The sequence below is a fragment of the Heloderma suspectum genome, chromosome 2 (genome assembly GCF_057233095.1).
Source record: "Heloderma suspectum isolate Gila_16-S chromosome 2, 16-S_ref, whole genome shotgun sequence".
In the NCBI taxonomy this organism is placed as follows: domain Eukaryota; kingdom Metazoa; phylum Chordata; class Lepidosauria; order Squamata; family Helodermatidae; genus Heloderma; species Heloderma suspectum.
Genome location: NC_139459.1, coordinates 124,301,278 through 124,323,413, shown reverse-complemented (window position 1 = coordinate 124,323,413; position 22,136 = coordinate 124,301,278). Strand labels below are relative to the sequence as shown.

The 22,136-nt window shown below is 45.3% G+C and overlaps 1 protein-coding gene across 2 annotated transcripts in view; it reads right to left on the bottom strand.

Moving 5' to 3' along the window:
* Positions 1 to 21,931, bottom strand: part of LOC146352691 (thioredoxin-like) — a 57,342-nt gene extending 35,411 nt beyond the window's left edge. Inside the window, exon 1 of one of the 2 annotated variants that reach the window (XM_084834651.1) lies at positions 21,576 to 21,931. In XM_084834651.1, coding sequence (XP_084690777.1) covers positions 21,576 to 21,806 — 231 coding nt within the window. In that variant the 5' untranslated portion in view covers positions 21,807 to 21,931. The remainder of the gene's footprint in view (positions 1 to 21,575) is intronic. The other variant, XM_084834653.1, reaches the window with a different exon arrangement.
* Positions 21,932 to 22,136: the final 205 nt, after the last annotated feature.

Here is a 22,136-nt window from a genome sequence, read left to right as displayed (position 1 = left end):
TTCCGTGTCTGTGCACTGTATTTTGTAAAAGGAGAAGCTTGTGTTTGTATTTGAGTGTCCTACCATGGAAGAGCTTTTGCTTTTGCTTCCAGGAAAGCATGGAAGATGATTTCCACTAAAGTATGTAGTGAAAAATGTTTTTGCATTATTATTGTACATTGTTGACTCTCTGTATGTATGTGTGCATGTTGTGTGTGAGTTCAGTACTGGGAGCAAAGTAAGAGGCTCACTAGGGACAGCTACTCTGGGGCCCATCATGGCCTTGAGCTGTGTGGCTTTGAGGATATCATCATTAGCAGTGGCAGTAGCCGTTGTTTCTCGAACAAGAGAATGTGGGTCCAGAGGAGTGCTTTTGTGTACTGTGATTTCCCCAAGGTTGAGACATTGCTCAGAAGGCTACATAAAGGTTTGGATCCGGACTTAGTCTTGCTTAGAGTAGACTTACTGAAATCAGTGGGAAAAGTTAGTCACTACTTCAATAGGGATAAATGCCAAATTCTGCACCTAGGAAAAAGAAACCAAATGCACAGTTATAAGATGGGGGATACGTGGCTCAACAACACTACAAGCGAGAAGGATCTTGGAATTGTTGTAGACCCCAAGCTGAATACGAGCCAACAATGTGATCTCGCCGCAAAAAAGGCCAATGCTCTTTTGGGCTGCATTCATAGAAGCATAGCTTCCAAATCCCAGGAAGTACTAGTTCCCCTCTACTCAGCACTGGTTAGGCCTCATCTGGAGTACTGTGTCCAGTTCTGGGCACCACATTTTAAGAAGGATGCAGACAAACTGGAGAGGGTTCAGAGGAGGGCAACAAAGATGATCAGGAGCCTGGAAACAAAGCCTTATGAGGAGAGACTGAAAGAACTGGGCATGTTTAGCCTTGAGAAGAGAAGCCTGAGGGGAGATAGGATTGCGCTCTTCAAGTACTTGAAAGGTTGTTACAGAGAGGAAGGCCAGGATCTCTTCTCGATCCTCCCAGAGTGCAGGACACGGAATAATGGGCTCAAGTTACAGGAAGCCAGATTCCGGCTGAGCATCAGGAGAAACCTCCTGACTGTTAGAGCAATACGACAATGGAACCCATTCCCTAGGGAGGTGGTGGGCTCTCCCACACTGGAGGCATTCAAGACGAGGCTGGACAGCCATCTGTTGGGGATGCTCTGACTTGGATTCCTGCATTGAGCAGGGGGTTGGACTCGATGGCCTTGTAGGCCCCTTCTAACCCTACTATTCTATGATTCTGCTTATGGCTATCTTAAGGTCCTCTGATTTCACTGAGTCTACTCTAAGCATGACTAAGTCTGGATCCAACTAAAACACCATAAGAGATGACTGAACTATGGATTCTGGACTCATGGAAAAAAAAAACACCCATGAAGTCAGTGGTTGCAGAGGCCAGAGAATGTTGAAAGAAACCGAAACAGTGATCAACAATCCAGACTGCTGCTCTAGGGAGAATATAACTAGATGTGTTATGGCACTGTGGGTGATCAGCTGGAACTTCTGAAAGCTATATTGCCTTCTTCTTGCTGAATTTCAAAAAGACATGCCCTCATCCTGCATTCATTGCTCAACAGAACTCCAAAATGACTGAAAGCTCATTTTTATTGTATAAACTTACAAAGTTGTATAATCTTAGAAGGGGGTGTGGCTTATGAGGGGGCGTGGCTGTGACTATCATGAAGGGACCCTGCACTTCTGAATTTGCCACTGCACTACTGTCTAACACCCACCATATCCACCACTACAACATGCATGGTGTGTTGTCATTAGTTGTGAGTTTCCCTTGCTGTTAATGGAGGTGGTGAAAATTTGAGTGCAAGACACTGACCCAGTTCATGGGGAGCTATAGCCTGTGACACTGATTCTGAGTCAGAAGGGGATGCTGTGGAGGCAAGCCCAGCCATGGGAAGTCAGGTGTCTGAGAACTCAGTTCTACCAGGCCGCCCACTGGCTTACGAGTCGGGAGGAGGTGAGATGCAGGACACTGACAGTCTTCTCATCTGGGAGACATGACCTTGACGAGGCCCCTGCTTCTCAATCAGGGGCGTCTTGCAGGGGAACAGGGCAGCAGCAGGAGGTCTCTGCAGGACAGGGAGTTCAGGGCTGTCGCCTTTATTGCATTGTCAACTAAGCAGGGCATTTGAGAGGCCTTCCGTGAGGTGCAGCAACCGCCTGAAAGTCAGGTTTTCCTGCCAGGATTAAATGTCCAAAACTGATCTTTAGTGGCCACTCTGCTGTATTTAAACCAGAGCAACCAGTGGTAGACTTTGCTGGAAGCAATGCTGTGATAACCTGGAAAGCTTTCCTGCTTTCACTAGAGCGCTCTGTACTGATTTGGATTAATTCTGTCTACTGAACCCAGGACTGTTTAGTTGTGATGCTCATGAAATGAATCTGGTCAAGGAAGTTCACTGTGAACTGTGGATCTTTACTGTGACTATAATGGCTTATAGTCAATTGAAACAAAAGTGTTTATTGTGACTTATGCCTCCAGGAAGTCAGGTTCTGACAGTGTCCCACATTTTGTACTAGTTGATGTTGCCCAGGGAGAGAGGAGGAGATGGGGGTAGCAGCCACATCATAAGGGATAGTTCTGGCCTCAGATAGGTGATGGCTTAGTTGGTAGGTTTGCTCTGCCCTATTTTTCTCCAGCTACTGCCTTGAGCCCCAACCTGTGTCCTCACAGGGCTCCCCCCCCCCCGCTGTGTGTGTTGCCCCCATTAATTTCAAAGAAGAAGGTTGATCTGCACCATGATACAGGAAAGCGTGCATGGGTCAGGTCCCTTCACTGAAATGAATGGGGATGCCATTCTCAGTAGAGAAACTCTGTATTATCTATCTTCTCATGCTCTTCCTTATGACCTCCATATGTTTAGCAAGGCATTTCCAGGATCATCCTAGTTTCACCTTGCCTACTTCTCTATTGCCATATGATTGGATTGGTTATTGTCCATTGTTACTTCCCATGTTCTGGGAGGTAATCAGTATCTGGATCTGAAAAGCTATTAAATATTAGGGGCTGCCTGGTAAAAACCCCAATCCTAAGAATCACATAAAAAAAATAATTCACCTTTATTATAGGCAGGTAGCTCTTTACACCCCTTCATGGATCACTGCCTTGTTGTGGCGAAGGGGCTTGCGTAACTCAATGAAGCCACAAGCTATGCCGTGCAGGGCCACCCAAGACGGACAGGTCATGGCAGAGAGTTCTGACAAAATGTGGTCCACTGGAGAAGGAAATGGCAACCCACTCCAGTATTCTTGCCAAGAAAACCCCATGGAACGTATCACAAGGCTAAAAGAGATGACGCCGGAAGATGAGCCCCTCAGGTCGGAAGGTGTCCAATATGCTACTGGGGAAGAGCAGAGGGAATTTCCAAGTAGCGCCAGAAAGAGTGAAGCGGCTGGGCCAAAGCTGAAAGGACACCCAGCTGTGGATGTGTCTGGTGGTGAAAAGAAAATCCGATGCTGTAAAGAACAATATTGTTTAGGAACCTGGAATGTCAGATCAATGAATCAAGGTAAGCTGGAGGTGGTCAAACATGAGATGGCAAGATTGAACATCGACATCTTGGGAATCAGCGAAGTAAAATGGACAGGCATGGGCGAATTTAATTCAGGTGAGCATCATATCTACTACTGTGGGCAAGAATCCCTTAGAAGAAATGGAGTAGCACTCAGAGTCAACAAAAGGGTGGGAAAAGCAGTACTGGGGTACAATCTTAAAAATGATAGAATGATCTCAGTACGAATCCAAGGCAAACCATTCAACATCACAGTAATTCAAGTCTATGCCCCAACCACTGATGCCGAAGAAGCTGAGGTTAATCGGTTCTATGAAGACCTACAACACCTTCTAGAACTAACACCAAAAAAAGATGTCTTTTTCATCATAGGGGATTGGAATGCTAAAGTAGGAAGTCAAGAAATCACCGGGATAACAGGCAGGTATGGCCTTGGTGTACAAAATGAAGCAGGACAAAAGCTAATAGAGTTTTGCCAAGAGAACACGCTGATCGTAGCAAACACTCTTTTCCAACAGCACAAGAGATGACTCTACACATGGACATCACCAGATGGTCAATATCGAAATCAGATTGATTATGTCCTTTGCAGCCAAAGATGGAGAAGCTCTATATAGTCAGTAAAAACAAGACCTGGAGCTGACTGTGGCTCAGATCATGAGCTTCTTGTTGCAAAATTTCAGCCTAAATTGAAAAACGTAGGGAAAACCACTAACCCATTCACGTATGACCTAAATCATATCCCTGATGAATATACAGTGGAGGTAAGGAATAGATTTAAGGGATTAGACCTGATAGACAGAGTGCCTGAGGAACTATGGACGGAGCTCTGTAACATTGTTCAGGAGGCAGCAACGGAATCCATCCCAAAGAAAAAGAAGTGCAAGAAAGCCAAGTGGCTGTCTGATGAGGCTTTACAAGTAGCTCACGAAAGAAGGGCAGCGAAAAGCAAGGGAGAAAGGGGAAGATATATCCAACTGAATGCAGAGTTCCAGAGAATAGCAAGGAGAGACAAGAAGGCTTTCTTAAATGAACAATGCACAGAAATCGAGGAAAACAACAGAATGGGAAAGATTACAGATCTCTTCAAGAAAATTGCAGATCTCAAGGGAACATTTTGTGCAAAGACGGGGATGATAAAGGACAAAGAAGGCAGGGACCTAACAGAAGCAGATGAGATTAAGAAGAGGTGGCAAGAATACACAGAAGAACTATACAGGAAAGATCTGAATGTCCCTGATAGCCAGGAGAGTGCGGTCACTGAACTTGAGCCGGACATCCTAGACAGTGAAGTCAAGTGGGCCTTAGGAAGCATTAGTAACAACAAAGCTAGCGGAGATGACAGTATTCCAGCTGAGCTATTTAAAATCCTAAAAGATGATGCTGTTAAAGTGCTGCATTCAATATGCCAACAAATTCGGAACACTCAAGAATGGCCACAAGACTGGAAAAGGTCAGTTTACATTCCAATTCCAAAAAAGGGCAATGCCAAAGAGTGTTCAAACTACCGCACAATTGCGCTCATTTCACATGCCAGCAAGGTGATGCTCAAAATCCTACAAGCTAGGCTTCAGCAGTATGCGAACCGAGAACTACCGGAAGTACAAGCTGGGTTTCGAAGAGGCAGAGGAACTAGAGATCAAATCGCCAACTTTCGCTGCATCATGGAGAAAGCAAGAGAATTCCAGAAAAACGTCTATTTCTGCTTCATTGACTACGCTAAAGCCTTTGATTGTGTGGATCACAACAAACTCTGGCAAATTCTTAAAGTGATGGGAATACCAGACCACCTTACCTGTCTCCTGAGAAACCTGTACGAGGGTCAAGAAGCAACAGTAAGAACCGGACATGGAACAACCGATTGGTTCAAAATTGGGAAAGGAGTATGACAAGGCTGCATATTGTCACCCTGCTTATTTAACTTATATGCAGAGTACATTATGAGAAACGCCGGGTTGGATGAATCACAGGTCGGAATTAAGATTGCTGGGAGAATTATCAACAACCTCCGATATGCAGACAATACCACCCTAATGGCAGAAAGCGAAGAGGATCTCAAGAGCCTCTTGTTGAGGGTGAAAGAGGAGAGTGCAAAAGCTGGTTTGAAACTCAACATTAAAAAAACTAAGATCATGGCATCTGGCCCCATCACTTCCTGGCATATAGAAGGGGAAGAAATGGAAGCAGTGACAGATTTTACTTTCCTGGGCTCCAAGATCACCGCAGACGGTGACTGTAGCCATGAAATTAAAAGACGCTTGCTCCTTGGGAGGAAAGCTATGGCAAACCTAGACAGCATAGTAAGAAGCAGAGACATCACCTTGCTGACCAAGGTCCGTCTAATCAAAGCTATGGTTTTCCCAGTAGTAATGTATGGCTGTGAGAGCTGGACTATAAGGAAGGCTGAGCGCCGACGAATCGATGCTTTTGAACTGTGGTGCTGGAGAAGACTCTTATGAGTCCCCTGGACTGCAAGGAGGTCAAATCAGTCAATCCTAAAGGAAATCAACCCTGACTGCTCATTGGAAGGACAGATAATGAAGCTGAAGCTCCAATATTTTGGCCACCTAATGCGAAGAGAAAACTCTCTGGAAAAGACCCTGATGCTGGGAAAGACTGAAGGCAAAAGGAGAAGGGGATGGCAGAGGATGAGATGGCTAGATAGCATCACCGATGCAATGAATATGAACTTGAGCACACTCCGGGAGAGAGCGCAGGACAGGAAGGCCTGGCGTGCTATGGTCCATGGGGTCACGAAGAGTCGGACACGACTGAACGACTGAACAACAACAGGATTATTTATAATGTTTGATTATCTGGAAGTATATATGGAATGTGGAGCATGATTTTACATTGTATAATCAGTATACAAGAAACCTGTTTTAAACTAGTGACTGGATGGTACATGAGACCAGAAAAACTCCACACAATGAATATACATTTAGACAAAAGATGCTGGAAATGTGAATCTAATATTGGACTTTTTTTGCATCTGTGATGGAAGTGTGAGAATGCAAAGAAATGTTGGAAACCAAATAAAGATGCAATGGAAGGAATAATATTAGTATAAATAACATTAGAAATATTTTTTTAAAACTTGATTTATACCAAGAAAGCATTCTTACATCTAAGACAGTTATGGTGCAATCTTATGATCCCTGGGAGGGCACCATGTTCCAGTGCCCTGCGGCAGTTAAGGGCAAACAGGGGGCATTCCACAGGCATGTCAGGGCTGATTAAGGGCTGGAGGTGCCCATTCTCATTTGATCTTGGAAGCTAAGCTGGGTCAGCCCTGGTTAGTACTTGGATGAGAGACCACCTGGGAATCAGGCTTCCTGCATTGAGCAGGGAGTTGGACTCGATGGTCTTGTAGGCCCCTTCCAACCCTATGATTCTATGATTAGAAGAGGCTCTGCGGCGGCGGCATGCCATTTTATGGGTTTGCACATCATTATGGCAACGCTTACTAGTTATGTAAGAGTTAAAGAAGGTTGACAGAAGCATAATGAATTGATTCAACACTGGGAAATATTGGTTAATTTTTGCACAAAAAAGAGTACATTCTTCAAAAGATAGAAGATATCTATTTGAAATATTATCAAATACATACTAAAAGTAAATAGAACTGTACAGATTATGATTTTGGATATATGGAATTTTAATAGGGCTTATAAAGAAAATAATTTTTCAATAATTATAATTGCATTTTAAACATAAAATAAAATCTATTTTTTTAAAATACTCAAGGTGGTTACAGTCATAGCATGGGCCCCCAGTTTGGCTGGATATCTGTTCTATAGCATACTTACCATGGGGGTTCATCCAGGCACACAATCCTACTTTAAACTGTAAGGTCACAACCTGCCTTTCTAAAATGGCTGATATTTGGAAGTACAGATTTCAAGTTATCTGACTTGTTTTATTTATGCTTTCATGCTTATTATGTTTAAAGGGCTGATGTGTTCCCTTGAAGGAAATATTCAGAACTTCAATCAAAAACTACATATGGCATAAGATCTGAAAGAAGATGCTTTGAAAGTGGGAATCACTTTCAAAAACTACTGTAATGCCCAGCACTCCCATTCCTCCAGCTAATCAGGGCTATGTAATTGGAAATAAATGGTTTGTATCTGTAATGAAGAATGGGCTGAACTTTCAAATAGAAATTAGCTTTCTAGTTGTGAGAAATCTTGCTTGAATAGGAATACCCCCAATGTTCGAAGTTATTGTGAAAGAGTCCATCCAGTTTCTAAGATGCTGTTGGTAAGAAACCTTGAAGGAACTGGGTAAAAAGGATATGTTATTGAATAGGACCCTAGACTGGATGAATGGATCAACGTTTAGCTGAATTAGAAGTATTTTGTCTGACCAGCTGAAGTTGTTGGCAGTGTGTGTCATTTCAGGCACCAGTAAACTGGGTGATGTCAGGGCTAGAAATCATTATGACATTAATTATTAATTATTCAAATAAAGATTATTACATTAATTATTAAAATAAAGATTCATGGATGCAGAAAAGAGACTGGCCGCTTCCATTTACTCTCTTCCACTCTTAGAACTCTTTTGTTAGCTTAGAACTACTCTTAAGTCTAAGTCAGGAATGCGGGAATGACTTCTCCATAGCTTCTTCCATGCCACTCTAGTAAGGTATGGATAAAGGAACCACAGGGACAGTGTTTAACCACACATGAGCATCACCTGGCCAGTTTTCCATCATTTAAAAAAGCATCAAGCTAAGCTGAACAATTGCCAACTGATCAGATTAAAACTGGCCAGCTGATTCTTGGAGGGAGCAATCCTATGGCTGCTAGATAGCAGCTAGACGGCCATAGGATATGGTGTTTTCTGGGAACCGACCTCGGAGCCCGTGCTCCAAGGTCGGTTCCTGGAGAACTGACCTCCCCGCACTTCCATGCTGCCTCGGAGGTAGCGCGGAACAGCCCGGTCCTTTGCGTTCGCAAGAGGAGCGCAGAGTGGCTGAAAAGGGGCGTGGCTGGGGGCGTTCTGGGGCAGGGAGGGTGGTACAGCAGCCTCTTTCCCTGCTCAGCCCTCCCACAACTAGACAGCTGCAATTGGCTGTCTAGCCAAAAAAGCAGGGCAGGAGACGCACGGAGGGAACGATCCCCTCCATGCTTCTCCTGCCCTGCTTTGGATAGGCGGTCGCCTCCGAGTTCGGAGGCGGCCGCCTATCTCAATGGGATTACTCCCTTAATTATCTGGCCCAGTTGTCAACATTTTTTAAAGCAAAAGTCAGCAACAGCATTTTCATGCAGTATGCATGTTTTAACTGTGGAACCAACAATGCATAGCTCATGTATGATGGTGAGTTGCATAAAGAGATGGGGGAGAAATTTGTTTGGAATACAGTTATACTTTGATATCCCCTTTGAATTTTACAAAAATTCTTCAATAAAACAATATGTGAAAAATGCATATATTAGGGGAAGGTGCACACAAAAATGTGTATATTAGTGAAAATAATGTACAAAAACACAGTATATTAGGGAAAATGGCTTGCAAAGTAATGCATATATCAGGCAAAATGTGTACAAAAATGAGTATGTTAGGGAAAATGTCCAAGAAAATGCATACAAATTTTCAGACTCTCTCTCTCTCTGTCTCTATCTATCTATCTATCTTCGCAAACTGATGTGGAAATGGGATGAAATGAATTTAAGATTGGAAAAGAGAGAACCAGAAATAAACCAAAATGGACGTCAGTCTATCCCTAAGTGCATGTAAGTGGTGCTTTTACAACCACCCCACGTCTAGGCTGTGTTGAGGTGAGGGAGGGAAGGTTGGTGGTGGCAGAGTAACATGGAGACATAACAGTTGCACCTGTGGGAGGATGCTTCACAGCTGTTGCCCTGTACAACGTCACCCTCTGACCTCCGCTGGCCTCTGGCCTTGGACTCACCCAGATACCCACATTTTTTAAAAGTTGGCAACCCTTGTTTAGCTATGAACTGCAAACAGGCATCTTTTGTTTGTGGTAAATGGATCAGTAGGAAGCTACTACAAGTGGAGGCGAAAATAGGGTGTCCATCTGCCGTATTTTACAGAGGACAGTCCTCTATTTCAAGGTGTCCTCTATTTAAAGGACTGTCTAAGCCCAGTTTAAAGATAAAGAACCATCAGACGGGAGAGCTGGGCCTTGAAGTTGTCCATCAGCAACACCTGGACAGAAGACTGAGCAGTCTGGTGCACAGCTCTCCTGGTCACAGTCATCCCCTTTATTGTGAAATATATTCCATTTCTATGAAATGTCTAGTAATTCTTTCTAAAAGCGCATCTATACGTATCATATCGCTTAGCATATGCAAATGTTATGCAAACTGATGTCCTCTTTTGACCTTTTTTTGGTGATATGTAAGTAGCTGCCCTAGGAGTAAAGCTTCCCACTAGAAGCAGGATGATGGTTCGCTTTAGCCCCTGGTCTCGTTTGCAGCACTTATTCCTTCTTTGGGTGTTTCTACATTAAGCAAACCCCCCACAAACCCCCACATCCTTTCCAGAGCTTCCTGCTCTCAGTTTCTTTGTGGGATTAGGAAGGGATTCTTTTCAGGACAACCACCTGGTTTGAACTGAGGGAGTGCCTCCCTCCCTCCCTGGCATGTGTGCAAAGGAGGGGGGGGGTCTTGTTTTCGTAGCTTAACTTCTGTACTGTTTTCTCGCAGCACCCAGGAAACCTCTGACTTACTTCTGAGTAGACATAAAACGTAAGATTGTGCTGTAAGTCTGGAACCTTTGGCACACTTATGTGGGCGTAAGCCGCATTGAACTCAATAGGACTTCTGTGTAGACATAAGGTTGCCCTGTAAGTCTGCAACCCTTGGCATGCTTACTTGGGAGTAAGCCCCATTGAACTTAATAGGGTGCTCTCAAACAACAGAGGACGTTGCTTCTGAGCTTGGTGGGGTGGGGGATCAGATGTGTCTCCCTTCGCTGCAGAGAGGCATTTTACCCTCTTCTCCCTCCGACTGAGAAATGCAGAGGCAGGAGATGCAATTGGCAGGGGATTCTTGCCTGTCAAATCTCATCCTGACTACGCCCCCAACAACCGAAATCACAGGCAGACACAGCGGTTTCTTCTGCTATTGGAGAATTCCACAGGGAGGCCATGGTGCTCCTGTTCCGTGGGCTGGAAAAAATACCACTTTTTTTGCGTTTGGGGAAAACACGAGATAGGCTGGAGGAAATGGTGGGAGACGCCCTCGAGGGTCATCTAAAGAGCCTGCAAACTTCCGAGAGACAGCCATATCAACAGCAGGATGAGAGCTCCATGTGATGAACCCCTTTGTTTCAGGCCTTGCTCCTTTCCAGACAAATAAGGTTACTGAGGAGAGTTTGCTTTGCCTTGGGCTCTCTACTGTGTTTATGATATCTCAGTTACATACTGTAGTGAAGACATTCCGTACAGGTAAAGGACTGATTTCCCCTTGCCTGTAATAATCAAGCATTATTACTTGATAATAAAGATATTCTTAAGAAACTACGTGAGCTCAGTAGATGTTCTAGGCTTGGATTCATGTCGTGGGGCTCATATGGGCTCTGAGAGGGCACTACTGTGCCCACCTTATGATCATCCACCCAATGACAGAGGAGAGGCCCATCAGAGGACATTTTGCCTTAGGCCCCTTTAAACCTGTAGCTGGCCCTGGGGCTGGAGCAGGAATAAGGTTGGGTTGGAAGCAGCAGTGTAGTGGTAAATGTTGAAGTGCAGGCACTCATCAGGACAGTCCCCATAGCCACGACCCCCAAGGAGGTTCCAAAACTGCAGGCAGCAGCCTTGATCCATATCAGCAAACCAGGTTCTGCCAGTTTGCATCTCCACCAGGAGCAGGTCTTTCGTAAAGCTAATGAGCCTTACTTGCCCATTCAGGACCAAGACAGCCCAAATAATTTACCTTACAACAAAGAACAATACATTGCTGCTGGGAAAATGTATTTCTCCACAGCTACTGCGAGGACTGCAACTAAGCTCAGAGGGAACAGGGAAGTCTGAGCAGGGAGGGAGATCGGAGATGACATCAGCGTCCCTGCTGTCAAAAAGTGCCAGTGCTGTGTGAGCCCTGGCTCCATTGCAGCACTGGTTGGAAGCACAAAGCCAAAAGGCAGGTAGATAGGCAGGTGGCAAATCAAATCAAGCTGGAACACTGGGAAGGAGGCAGTGACACCTAGAAGGCGGCTCAGGAGCCACAAAAAACAAGGCCAGAATCTGGCTACTTGCCCAGGCTGAGACCCAATCCTGACCTGGAAGGTTTATGGTCAGGTCAGGTCCAGGAAAGAACCAATGGGCTTGGTGTTGGGGTAGATCCATAGTAATGGCTGGGAGGATAATGCTGTCCTTTCTTCCTCTACTCTACATTGTCTCAAGTGGCTTACCTCATGGAGCACCAGAATACAGATATGGAGATGTCTGGTTCAGACCCTGATATCATGTGTTTTTTTTAAAAAACGATGATTTAATTTACATATTTTATTCTACATGCAGCATCTAATTTTCTGAGGTGGAGCTTGCAAGGTACTAGGAGAGGGCCAGCCCTACCATGAGACAGGGTGAGGAGGCCTGCCCCTGGTGGCAGATTGTGGGGTACCATTGAAGGTACACATGATCAATGATTCAATTTATTATTTTATTTTTTGCCACCATGGAGGGTGCTGGTCATCATCCGGATTGTCTGCCTCAAGTACCAACATTGCCTATTTTTGTACCAGTAACTGCTATGGCAAACCAAAGTTCTCCCTAGACAGGTTTGGAAACAACTGGGGGGGGGGTATTAAAAGCCTATCTCAAATGAGAGAACTTTTGAAGCCCTGAAATTCTTCTTTGGCTCAAATTAAAATTTGATTTGGAGAAGAATTCCTGGCTTCCCTCCCTGATCCCCAAAGCACCCTCCCTGCCATCTCCACTCCTCTAAACAGGAGCTGTAGCCCTCAGGAGAACTCCATCTCTATTGTAAGCTGAGTCTAGCTTACAAAGAAGATGCAGAACACAAACCTGACACAGGCTTCTGCTAGGAACTCACTTTTAATAATAATCAGTTCTGCCCCCAACAGCTTGCTATATCTCCTGCAGAGTGGAAGATTAACCCTTAGGGCTGGGCTCTCCAGCATGGCCTCCAGACTCCCTGCCCCTCCTGATTTTTATTTTATTTAAGTTTTGTTTATATTAAAAAAAAAAAAAGCTGGGAGGTGGCATGCTGCAAACCAAAGCGCTGCCTTCCAGCACCGTCTTTATTTGGGTTCAAAAGTGTGTTTTTGTGTTTTGGAGCTCAGGTCCACCTCTGCCTTGTACTTAGGTTCTTGCACATGTTACTTTTCTTTTAGTCTCATCAGTTAGCCTTTTCGGAAATGAGTATGTTGGGACCAGCCATGCCCACCACGGCAGCCATTTTATGGATGTGCAAAGCTCCCCATGCCCACCATTTTCTGAGAGCACCCACAACGGTCCCTCAAAATTCCAGATGTGCTCACCAACCCAAAAAGGTTGGGGGGCCCTGCGTTAGGGCCAGTACAGTCCCCTTTGGCGTACTGGGTTTGCATGGTGCACGCTGTCTAATACAGAGCCAGTCTAGGAGGACAGTAGATTCTGAGGAGGAAAAGGGGGGATTGTTTTCCCCTCCCTCACACACTACCACTGCTGTTCCTGCTGCCACTGGCTAACCAAATACGAAGATTTCAGAGGGGGCTTTGAAACTGAGTTTAGGGACTTTCCACTAAAATAAGTAGAGGCTAATAAAGACACAGGTTGAAAGGGGCCAATTTCTATCAGTAAGTTATGCGATTTAGAATATGACAACATTTCCCAAACTTTCAAGCAAACATTGGGGTTGCTAAAGCCCAGTTCAGCACTCCCATATAATCCATTTGAACAATATACATTTAACATAACAGCACAACTTCTTCCCATTCTAGATGAACTCCCGAAAAACAGTACAGATCTCTTAACAGTGCTCGCTTGATGATCAAGGGGCCCTGTGAGTTCTTTACTCTCCAGTTATGAAAAATTAAGATTGAGGGTTTCTTTTCTGGCTTTGGAAAGCTTGATTCTGGGCCGCTTCTGGTGTTAGGGAGGAATAGAGGAACAGCTGGCTTGTCTAGACATTTGTTTTGCATGGATGTATCTTTAGAAATATAGGATTCCTTGCCATCTAAAGAAATTATGGACTTGTTTGAGTTTTCGTTGAGTTCATCCAAAGTCCACATAGTCTCCTCCGGCAATTGACTTGTAATGTTATCATCCAAGGAGCTATCCGTGTTCGTGGCTTTCTCTAACCAGACACAGGGCTCCATCACACAGGCGGAGAATTCCACATCAATGCTGGTTCTTTCTCCATCCAGTATCATTGCAGGACTGGGTCATTCTCTTTAGATGGCTGTCCCTGTCATGTTATTTTTTGTTTCTTTCCTTCTCATGAGGGTGATGATGCCACTCAGAGGCATCGCCACCTTTCCGCAAAAAAGGCATTACACGCACTTGGGGTATAGTGACAGGTCCTCCCTAGTTCCTGCCCCTTTCCTTCCCCTTGCACATTACTGGTGGATGAGGGCTGACATACAGACAGTCCTCCCCCATCTCCCTGCTCCCCCCACCTCCCCGTTCAATGTTTCTGACCATCTCTGCTGTTTACTCGCTGGGAATGCACAGCAGGGGAGTGTCCCGGCAGGTCAGAAGGCCGGCACACTGCTCTGCTGACCTGGCCCCTTGTTCAGAATGCTGCAGGCCGAAAATCGCAAGGACCCAAAGTGGTGCAGGCACGGGAAGGAGATACGCCCCACAGCCCATTGTCACTGCCTTTGCCATCATGACTGCACCCCCAACAACCCCCAACAATCACCCACAGCTGCCAACCCACAGCTGCCAGCACACAGCGGTTCATTCGCATTAGGGGAGAAATACACGGGGAGGTCATGGCACTCCAATTGTGCATATATATATATATATATATATATTTATTAAAATTATTAATCGCCCATCTGGCTGGTCACCCAGCCACTCTGGGTGATGTACAACATATAATAAAACAGTTTAAAACAATAAAATTCTACAATAAAAACATTTTCTAAAATACCCTAACCCACCCCAAATGCCTGCCTGAACAACCTCGTTTTTAATGCACGGCGGAAGCTCATTAAAGAGGGGGCATGACGGAGTTCCCTAGGGAGGGAGTTCCACAGAGTGGGGGCCACCACAGAAAAGGCCCTCTCCCTCGTCCCCACCAGTCTAGCTGTCCTGGCTGATGGGACAGAGAGAAGGCCATCCGAGGCTGATCTTGTTAAGCGGCCTGTCTGGTGCTGCTGGAGGCGCTCCTTAAGATAGGCTGGGCCGGAACCATATAGGGTTTTAAAGGTCAAAACCAACACCTTGAATTTGGCCCGGAAAACAACTGGTAACCAGTGCAACTGCTTCAGCACTGGAGTGATGTGATCTCGCCGGCGGCTGCCTTTAATCAGGCGAGCCGCCGCGTTCTGTACCAGCTGCAGCTTTCAAACCGTCTTCAAGGGTAACCCCACGTAGAGCGCATTACAGTAGTCTAAACGAGAGGAGACCAGGGCATGCCCTACCGATGGGAGCAGATGGTCGGGAAGGAAGGGGCGCAGCCGCCGTATCAGATGGAGTTGATACAGCGCTGTCCAGCTCACAGCTGACACCTGAGCTTCCATGGCTCAGGTGTCAAATACATTTTTTTCTGTTTGAGGAAAACACGGGATAGTTGGGTGGAAATGGTGGGATAATCACTGGATGATGACGACGTCATGTAATGGACCCGCACAATTCAGTGAGAGGCCAATCATGAATGTGCAATAAACTGGAGGTGTAGAGATGCTCATAATTTCCTTGGCTTTCCCTGGGTGGAACGACAGCTGTTGGAGACAGTGCATCATTAAAGGTGTTTGCAGGTGGAGAATTACTTTCAGTCTGAGTTGAAGATTGTAAAAGATCTCTACAACTTGTGGAGGGCTTTCTGCAATTTGATCGCTCAGCCATATTCTCCTCCATATTTGAAAAATGCGGGGGGGTGGGGTGTAATTATATCAGATTCTATCAGTCCACATACAACGGAGATAGTGGCTTCAAGTCCAGATACTTTTTGTTTAAGCTGGGTTATTCCACTGAAGATTTGTTCAACAAGTGCAGCAGTCAAAAAACAATGGTCCCCTAAAAGGGATAAGGGACTTATATTAGACTCAGCTGAGCTATTAGAATATTGCAGCTCAACATCTGGCTGTTTAGAATCAGGAGCAGAGGAGCCATCTTTGTATGCGTTCCCATCATCATTTTGAAGGAGTGATGTGATATGGTGGGGACTCCAGCTGGGGCAGATGCTGAGGCAATGTACAGGTTTCCTGAGAGTTCTCATCAAAAATAGAAAAGTCCTCTGGGTCCCCTTCCTCCAGAGAACCTCCCCAATTGGTTAATTAAAACACTTCAGCACAAAAACGTCTCTCAGGTAACAGTGAGATTAAATGGCCACCTTACAGAAAACATTAAAGTGGGCCAGGGAGTCCTCCAGGGTTGTATTTTGGCTCCTTTCTTATTCAACTTCTTTGTCAATAACATAGTGCAAGAAATGAAATCTCCAACCCTTCCCCCCACCCCAACTCTTGACTCAAACAAGGTCCAGTTCTGATGTATGTGGACAATGTGGTTCTTCTGTCACTTAACCAGATAGGTTGGAGACGCATGCTAGTTAAGTTTAGCATCTTCTGTAGAAATGAGTATCTTTTAATAGAGTATTAACTACTCTAAAACCAAGATAGTGGTCTTTGGGAAAGGAAACAAAAAGCACAAATGGACAATGGATGGCCATCCCATTAAGCAATGTAGCTCACTCAAATATCTGAGTATCCATTTTAATGAAATAATTAACCGGAAAACACAATATGCTGCAATTAAATTGACAGTATCCAGATCCATACTACAGATCTTAAAAATTTTGTTCTCCAGGGGTGGTCAACTAGTAGAGCCTGTTCTAAAAATATTTGTTGGGAAAGTAGTCGCTCAAACATGCTATGGAGCCTAGATTTGGGGTGAAGGGAATATTGCCCCACTGGAAACATTCCAAAATGGTTGTATAAGGAAAATACGTGGTCTTCCCCCAGGCAGTCCAGCAGCTCCGTTGAGAGCAGAGTCTGGTCTGCTCTCCATCGAATCTAGAGTTAACAAAAGTATGATACGATATTGGTGTAGACTGAAAGAAATGGCGGATTCTAGACTCCCTAAGAAATGTTGGCATGAACAACTGAGACGGGGAGGGGGGGGATGGGCGAAGACCTGTCAGATAAGAATGAACCTGTACTCAATCTCCATAGGCTTTGCAGCTATGCCCAGCTTTCAGCCCAGCCTTTATCAAGAAACTGAAAAAGTCCATCTATCTCATGATAGGGAGATTATAGACAACACCTGTTTCTCACAACAGTTTGCTGCCATAAAAAAAGACCACCAATTGTCTAGGTACCTAACAACTATTACCTATCCACTCTTGAGGAAGGCCTTTACAGAGCTAAGATTCCAACAGATGCCTTCTGCTTATTTGGATGGCAGGTACTCTCACATCCCTGTTAATCAGAGACTCTGTATATGTGGGAACGGCTGTGTGGAGGATTTAGTACACTATTTACTGTGCTGTCCACTGTATACCTGTCCTAGAGAACGTTTCTTGTCTCACCTTGTGTCACAACGTAGCGGATGGCCAGTTCAGAATTTAATAATCTGTCTACATTCTGATGAACAGGAATATGTGTCCCATCAAGTTGCTTTGTATGCAATTACAGCAAAGAAAGTTAGAGCTAGAACCCTGAAGGAGATGGCAGCAGTCCGTAAGGGAGATTTAATGATCTGATAAGGCTACCTCATGAGGAATTTTAACAAGTTTTACGTCCCATCATATTCTTGAGTATTTCAGCCTTTATGTGTTTACTTATCCCACATTTATGTTAGTACTTAAACGGATGATGATTCTATAAGCAGATTTTGAGAACAATTTTTAATATAATCCAGGCTTCTATTTTAGCGAATGTTTATGGTGTATTTTATTTGTAATGTTTAAATACCATGTATAATCTCTCTCTATTATTTCCCATTCATATCCATTTTGATGGACGTTGCTTAGTTGTGCCCTTCTGCAGTGGCCTATGGCTAAAAGCAATAAACAACACATTGTCGTTGTTGACTAACCAAATAAGGCCTTAAGGAAAAAGGGGGAAGTGAGAGCTGGGAATGGATGGGAAACATAATATAATAAATGCACAACTGTTAATTACCAATCGAGGGTCACCAGAGCAAGGTTATTTTATTTATACAACCAAATTAATCATTTACAGTATTTGGTTTGGGTGGTCCTTAACATAACAGGGAAACTCTGCTGGATCCTGTTGATCTTTCTATACTGCAGGATGAAAGGTATAAGGAAAGTGAGACTTCATTGTTATTGGCCTCTACAACAGTTGAAAGTGAAGCCACTGTGTTATTTGACTGACACAGATGTAGAATAGCTTTCCTCACCCTGGTGACCTCTAGATGTGTTGAACTGCAACTCCCGTCATTTCCAGCCAAACACATTCATTGGCCAAAGCCTCTTTCTCCTTGTAGCAGCCGGGATGGCTGCCTCCATGCTGCAAAAGGTGCTGCCAGAGTCACAATGCCCGTTGGAGTCACAGGGGGCCGGGGGAGCCTCCCCCTACATCAGCAACCCAGAAGCAACCTTCCCCCAGCCCTCATGGAGGATCTACGGGATGGGGTAAGGTTAAAGACTCCCCCCCACCCCAGGGATCTTGCACATGTGTATGTGCACACATGTGTGGCCCCCTGCCAAACTGGATGTGGCCCTTGGGGCCAAAAAAGGTTGTGCACCCCTATGTTAGGGTAAGTGGTCTGCAGTTTCCTGGCTGTCTTCAGGATTCCTTTTTAAAAGCTCCTCAAAAAAAGTAATTGAGAGCAGGCCTGCAGTAACTGTGATACAGAGCAGGAACCCAGGTGTTCCCATGTTGTTGATCAGGGGCCAGCAGTCACCAGCAAAGAGACCTTTTTGTTTTTATGTGAGAGTTACACAGGGTGAAGCTCCTTTACTCTATTCTCCAGTCTCTGATGTGCACAATCTTATAAAGTCTGAAGCAGCAAACGTTACAAGAATTAGCTAGTGAGCCCGTACTTAAAGGTGCAAATGTAAAGTGGCTTCATTTATTTATATAGCACCATCTGTGTACATGGCACTTTACAGAGACAGGCCCCTTTCCCCAATTAGTTAACCATCTACATTAAAACAGTAGAGGGAGGAGTGAGATCAACCACACTGGGAGATTTTAACTTTTTAGTATCGAGTACACAGAGCTTTGGTTGGTACTGCTTGGTAAATGGCGATTTGTATTCACCCATGGACATGTAACATGCTAAAAGGATGTAGCTTATGGTCTTCAGGTGGACCACAAACCAAAATCTGATGGATCACCTAATGGATGCTGGGATTCTGGCAAAGAATTCTAAAGTAGCTGCTGGACCAGGCATTTATAATATAGTGATGGGAAACCCTGGTATTATAAGTACTACATTGTAATTGATTGATGTTTCTCATGGCAGCTGCATTTCTGTGAAGGTCTGAGCCCTACAGAGGCAAGGTAAGGAAACAGGTCAGGCCTAGAGGCCTGGGTTTTCTGTTGGGAGGGGGTATCCCTGAGAGGAGTAGTTTTGTTTCTCTGCTTAAGTTTCAGTCTCATTTCCCCAGTTAAGTTTCATTTCTTCAGGTTTGAAGCAGTACTTTTGGTTTTGAGGGAGGAGGGTATATAAGGAGAGTGAGAGAGCCAGCAAGAACAGAGTCAGGGAGACCAGAGCCTGAACAGTGAGCAGAAAGAAGCAGTCTGGAGAAGTCCAAGTACAGCTAGAATAAAGAAACTTGCATTTTGCAACTTCCATTTTCTCTTAATGCCTTTTGTATCACTCAGCTCTATTTAGGGATGTTGTGAGCACCTGTAACCTGTGTAGGGAGAGGAGTCAGACAGACTCCCCCCCCCTGCTTGCCCCTCCAGATGCAGCTCGCTGAGCCCCCACCCTCACTCGCCAAGCTGCATGAGCCACCGGGACTTACCGGTCCTGCCCATGAGTGCCTGCAGCCACCTGTCCTCTGTGCGAGTTGCCAGTATACGTAAAATGGCATCTTGCTATTTTCTATAAATTAAATCTTGTGCACAACGGCTGGCACTTTCCAGCCAGCCATTGTGCGCAAAATTGAATTTACAAAAAATAGCAAGTCGCTGTTTATATGTATAATGGCTACTCACACAGAAGACAGTAGCTGCAGATGCACTGCTGGTGGGTGGGGGAGACGATCCTTCCTCCCACTCCCACCCTGGCTACCACGAATGGGACATTGATGGGAGGAGGACGAGAGGGAAGTCCCTCTTGTTGTCAAGGCACTGCCTTTGTGGTAGCCGGGGTGTGAGGGGAAGAAAGGAGCAAGGCTTCCCTCTCATCCTCCTCCTATCAAGGTGCTGCCTTCACGGTAGCTAGGATGGGAGGGGTAGAAAGGATCGTCACCCGTCCTCTGTGTGAGTTGCCATTATACGTAGAAATGGCGATTCGCTATTTTTTGTAAATTCAATCTTGTGCACAATGGCCAGACGGAAAGTGCTGGCCATGGTGTGCAACATTCAATTTATGGAAAATAGCAAGTTGCCATTTTTACGTATAATGGCGACTTGCACAGAGGATGGACAGCTGCGGGCGCTTGCAGGTGTCTTGTGTGGGTGGGGGCGGGGTGAGCATGGAGGCTTGATGAGCGGGTCCAGGCCATGTGAGCGGGGGCAGCGGCTTGTCGACCCACCGACTGACCCGGACGGAGGTGAGTTCATCCATCCCTAGCTCTATTATGGAAATACCTTTAGTTGTGATTTGCTGCTTTAATTTACCAGTAAAGTGTTGTGGTTAACCCCTGTGTCTGGAGTGCCAGTCACCCCACATCTACAGCCTAAACCCCACGTTATTGGAAAGGGGAAGGTAAAAGAATGAAGGTGGGACTCTTAAGGAGGCAAGAGATCCTTAAGGAGTTGCTCAGGGGGTCCAGGTCATAAGGGGAACCCTAACAGTTTCTATAGTGAAATGGAACTTGATCTAATCCATCAAGGCATGTCTGAGGTTTGGATGTTCTCTGGGTGGTTCACAAATAAAGATGAAAATCATGAAATACACAAATACAATAAAACACAATGTAAAATCTAATACAGATTAGAATAAGAAAAAAAAGCAAAGTAAAACTAATGGCAGAGGACAATGCCAGTGCAAGGATCTAAAAAGCACTACCATTTTTAAAACAAAGACTTAAAGAGGCAGTTTTATACACACTTAACTGGGAGTAAGTCCCATTGAATTCAGTAGCCTTACTGTTGGGTAGACATGTATGGAATTGCACTGTTAAAAAGATTAAAAAGCCTGAGAGAATAAAGCAGTCTTCACCTGGCACCAAAAATACCATAATGTAGGTGGCAGGTAAGCTTCTCTGGGCATGGCATTCAACAACGAAGGTGCCACCACTTAAAAGGCCCTCTCTCTAGTAGTAACCTACCTCACCTCATTCAGTGGGGACACCCGGGGAAAGGCCGCAGAAGATGACCTTAAGGTCTGGGAAGGTACATACGGCAGGAGATGCTCCTTCAGGTAACCTGGCCCCAAGCCATTAAGGGCCATAATGGGTAATACCAGCATTTTGAATTGGAGCTGGAAGCCAGTGCAGATGTCAAAGCGCTGGCATAATCATATTGTCCAGTCCCAGTGAACAGTCTTGCTGCCCTGTTTTGGACTAGCTGAATTTTCTGGCCCATTTTCAAAAGCAACCTTACATACAATGCATTGCAGTAGTCCATCTGGGAGGTTACCATCTGGGATGACTGTAGCAAGGCTCACTTTGTCCAGATAAGGTAATATTTGGTATAGCAGCTGGCACCAAGAGTAGACATGGTCAGGCACTCCCTGAAGGCCCACACCCCAGCAGGGGCCCTCTGACAAGACCCCCCTGGAGGATTTCCTCCTCTTCCCTACTGCAACCAACCTACCTTTTGCTGTGGCCCAGACAACGGTGGTGGTGAGAAGGAGGAGCAGTAGATGCCACGGCCTACTGGATGAAGGCCTCTCTGCCTTTCAAGGTAGCAAGTGGCAGCAATGATGAGAAAGAGGATAAGGATCAAGAGCAGCTGGTGACAATGGGGGCGAGAAGGCAGGCTCACTGTGAGAGGGGGCCCATGGACGGTATCTTGCCCAAAGGCCTTCAAAAACTTGGAGCTCATCAGCCTGAGCAATCAAACAGCTCCAACCACGGCAGCCATCTGTGCCTCAAGCGGCAACTTTGGATCCAGGAGCGCTCACAAATTGCCAGCCTGATCCTCTAGGGCAGTGCAACCCCCTCTGGAACAGGTTGAATATCCCTCTTCTGGGCAAACAAATGCATCGTCGGGGGATGTGCTTTGAAACTCCTGAGTCACCATGCAGCTATAAATAGGGCTGTACATGATCCTGAGGCTGCGGGAAGTTTTCCTGTCCAGATGGCTATGCTGCTTCTGACTGAGCAGTTTACCAGAGATGTAGTAATGCTGAAAGAATTCCTATCGAGCAACTGA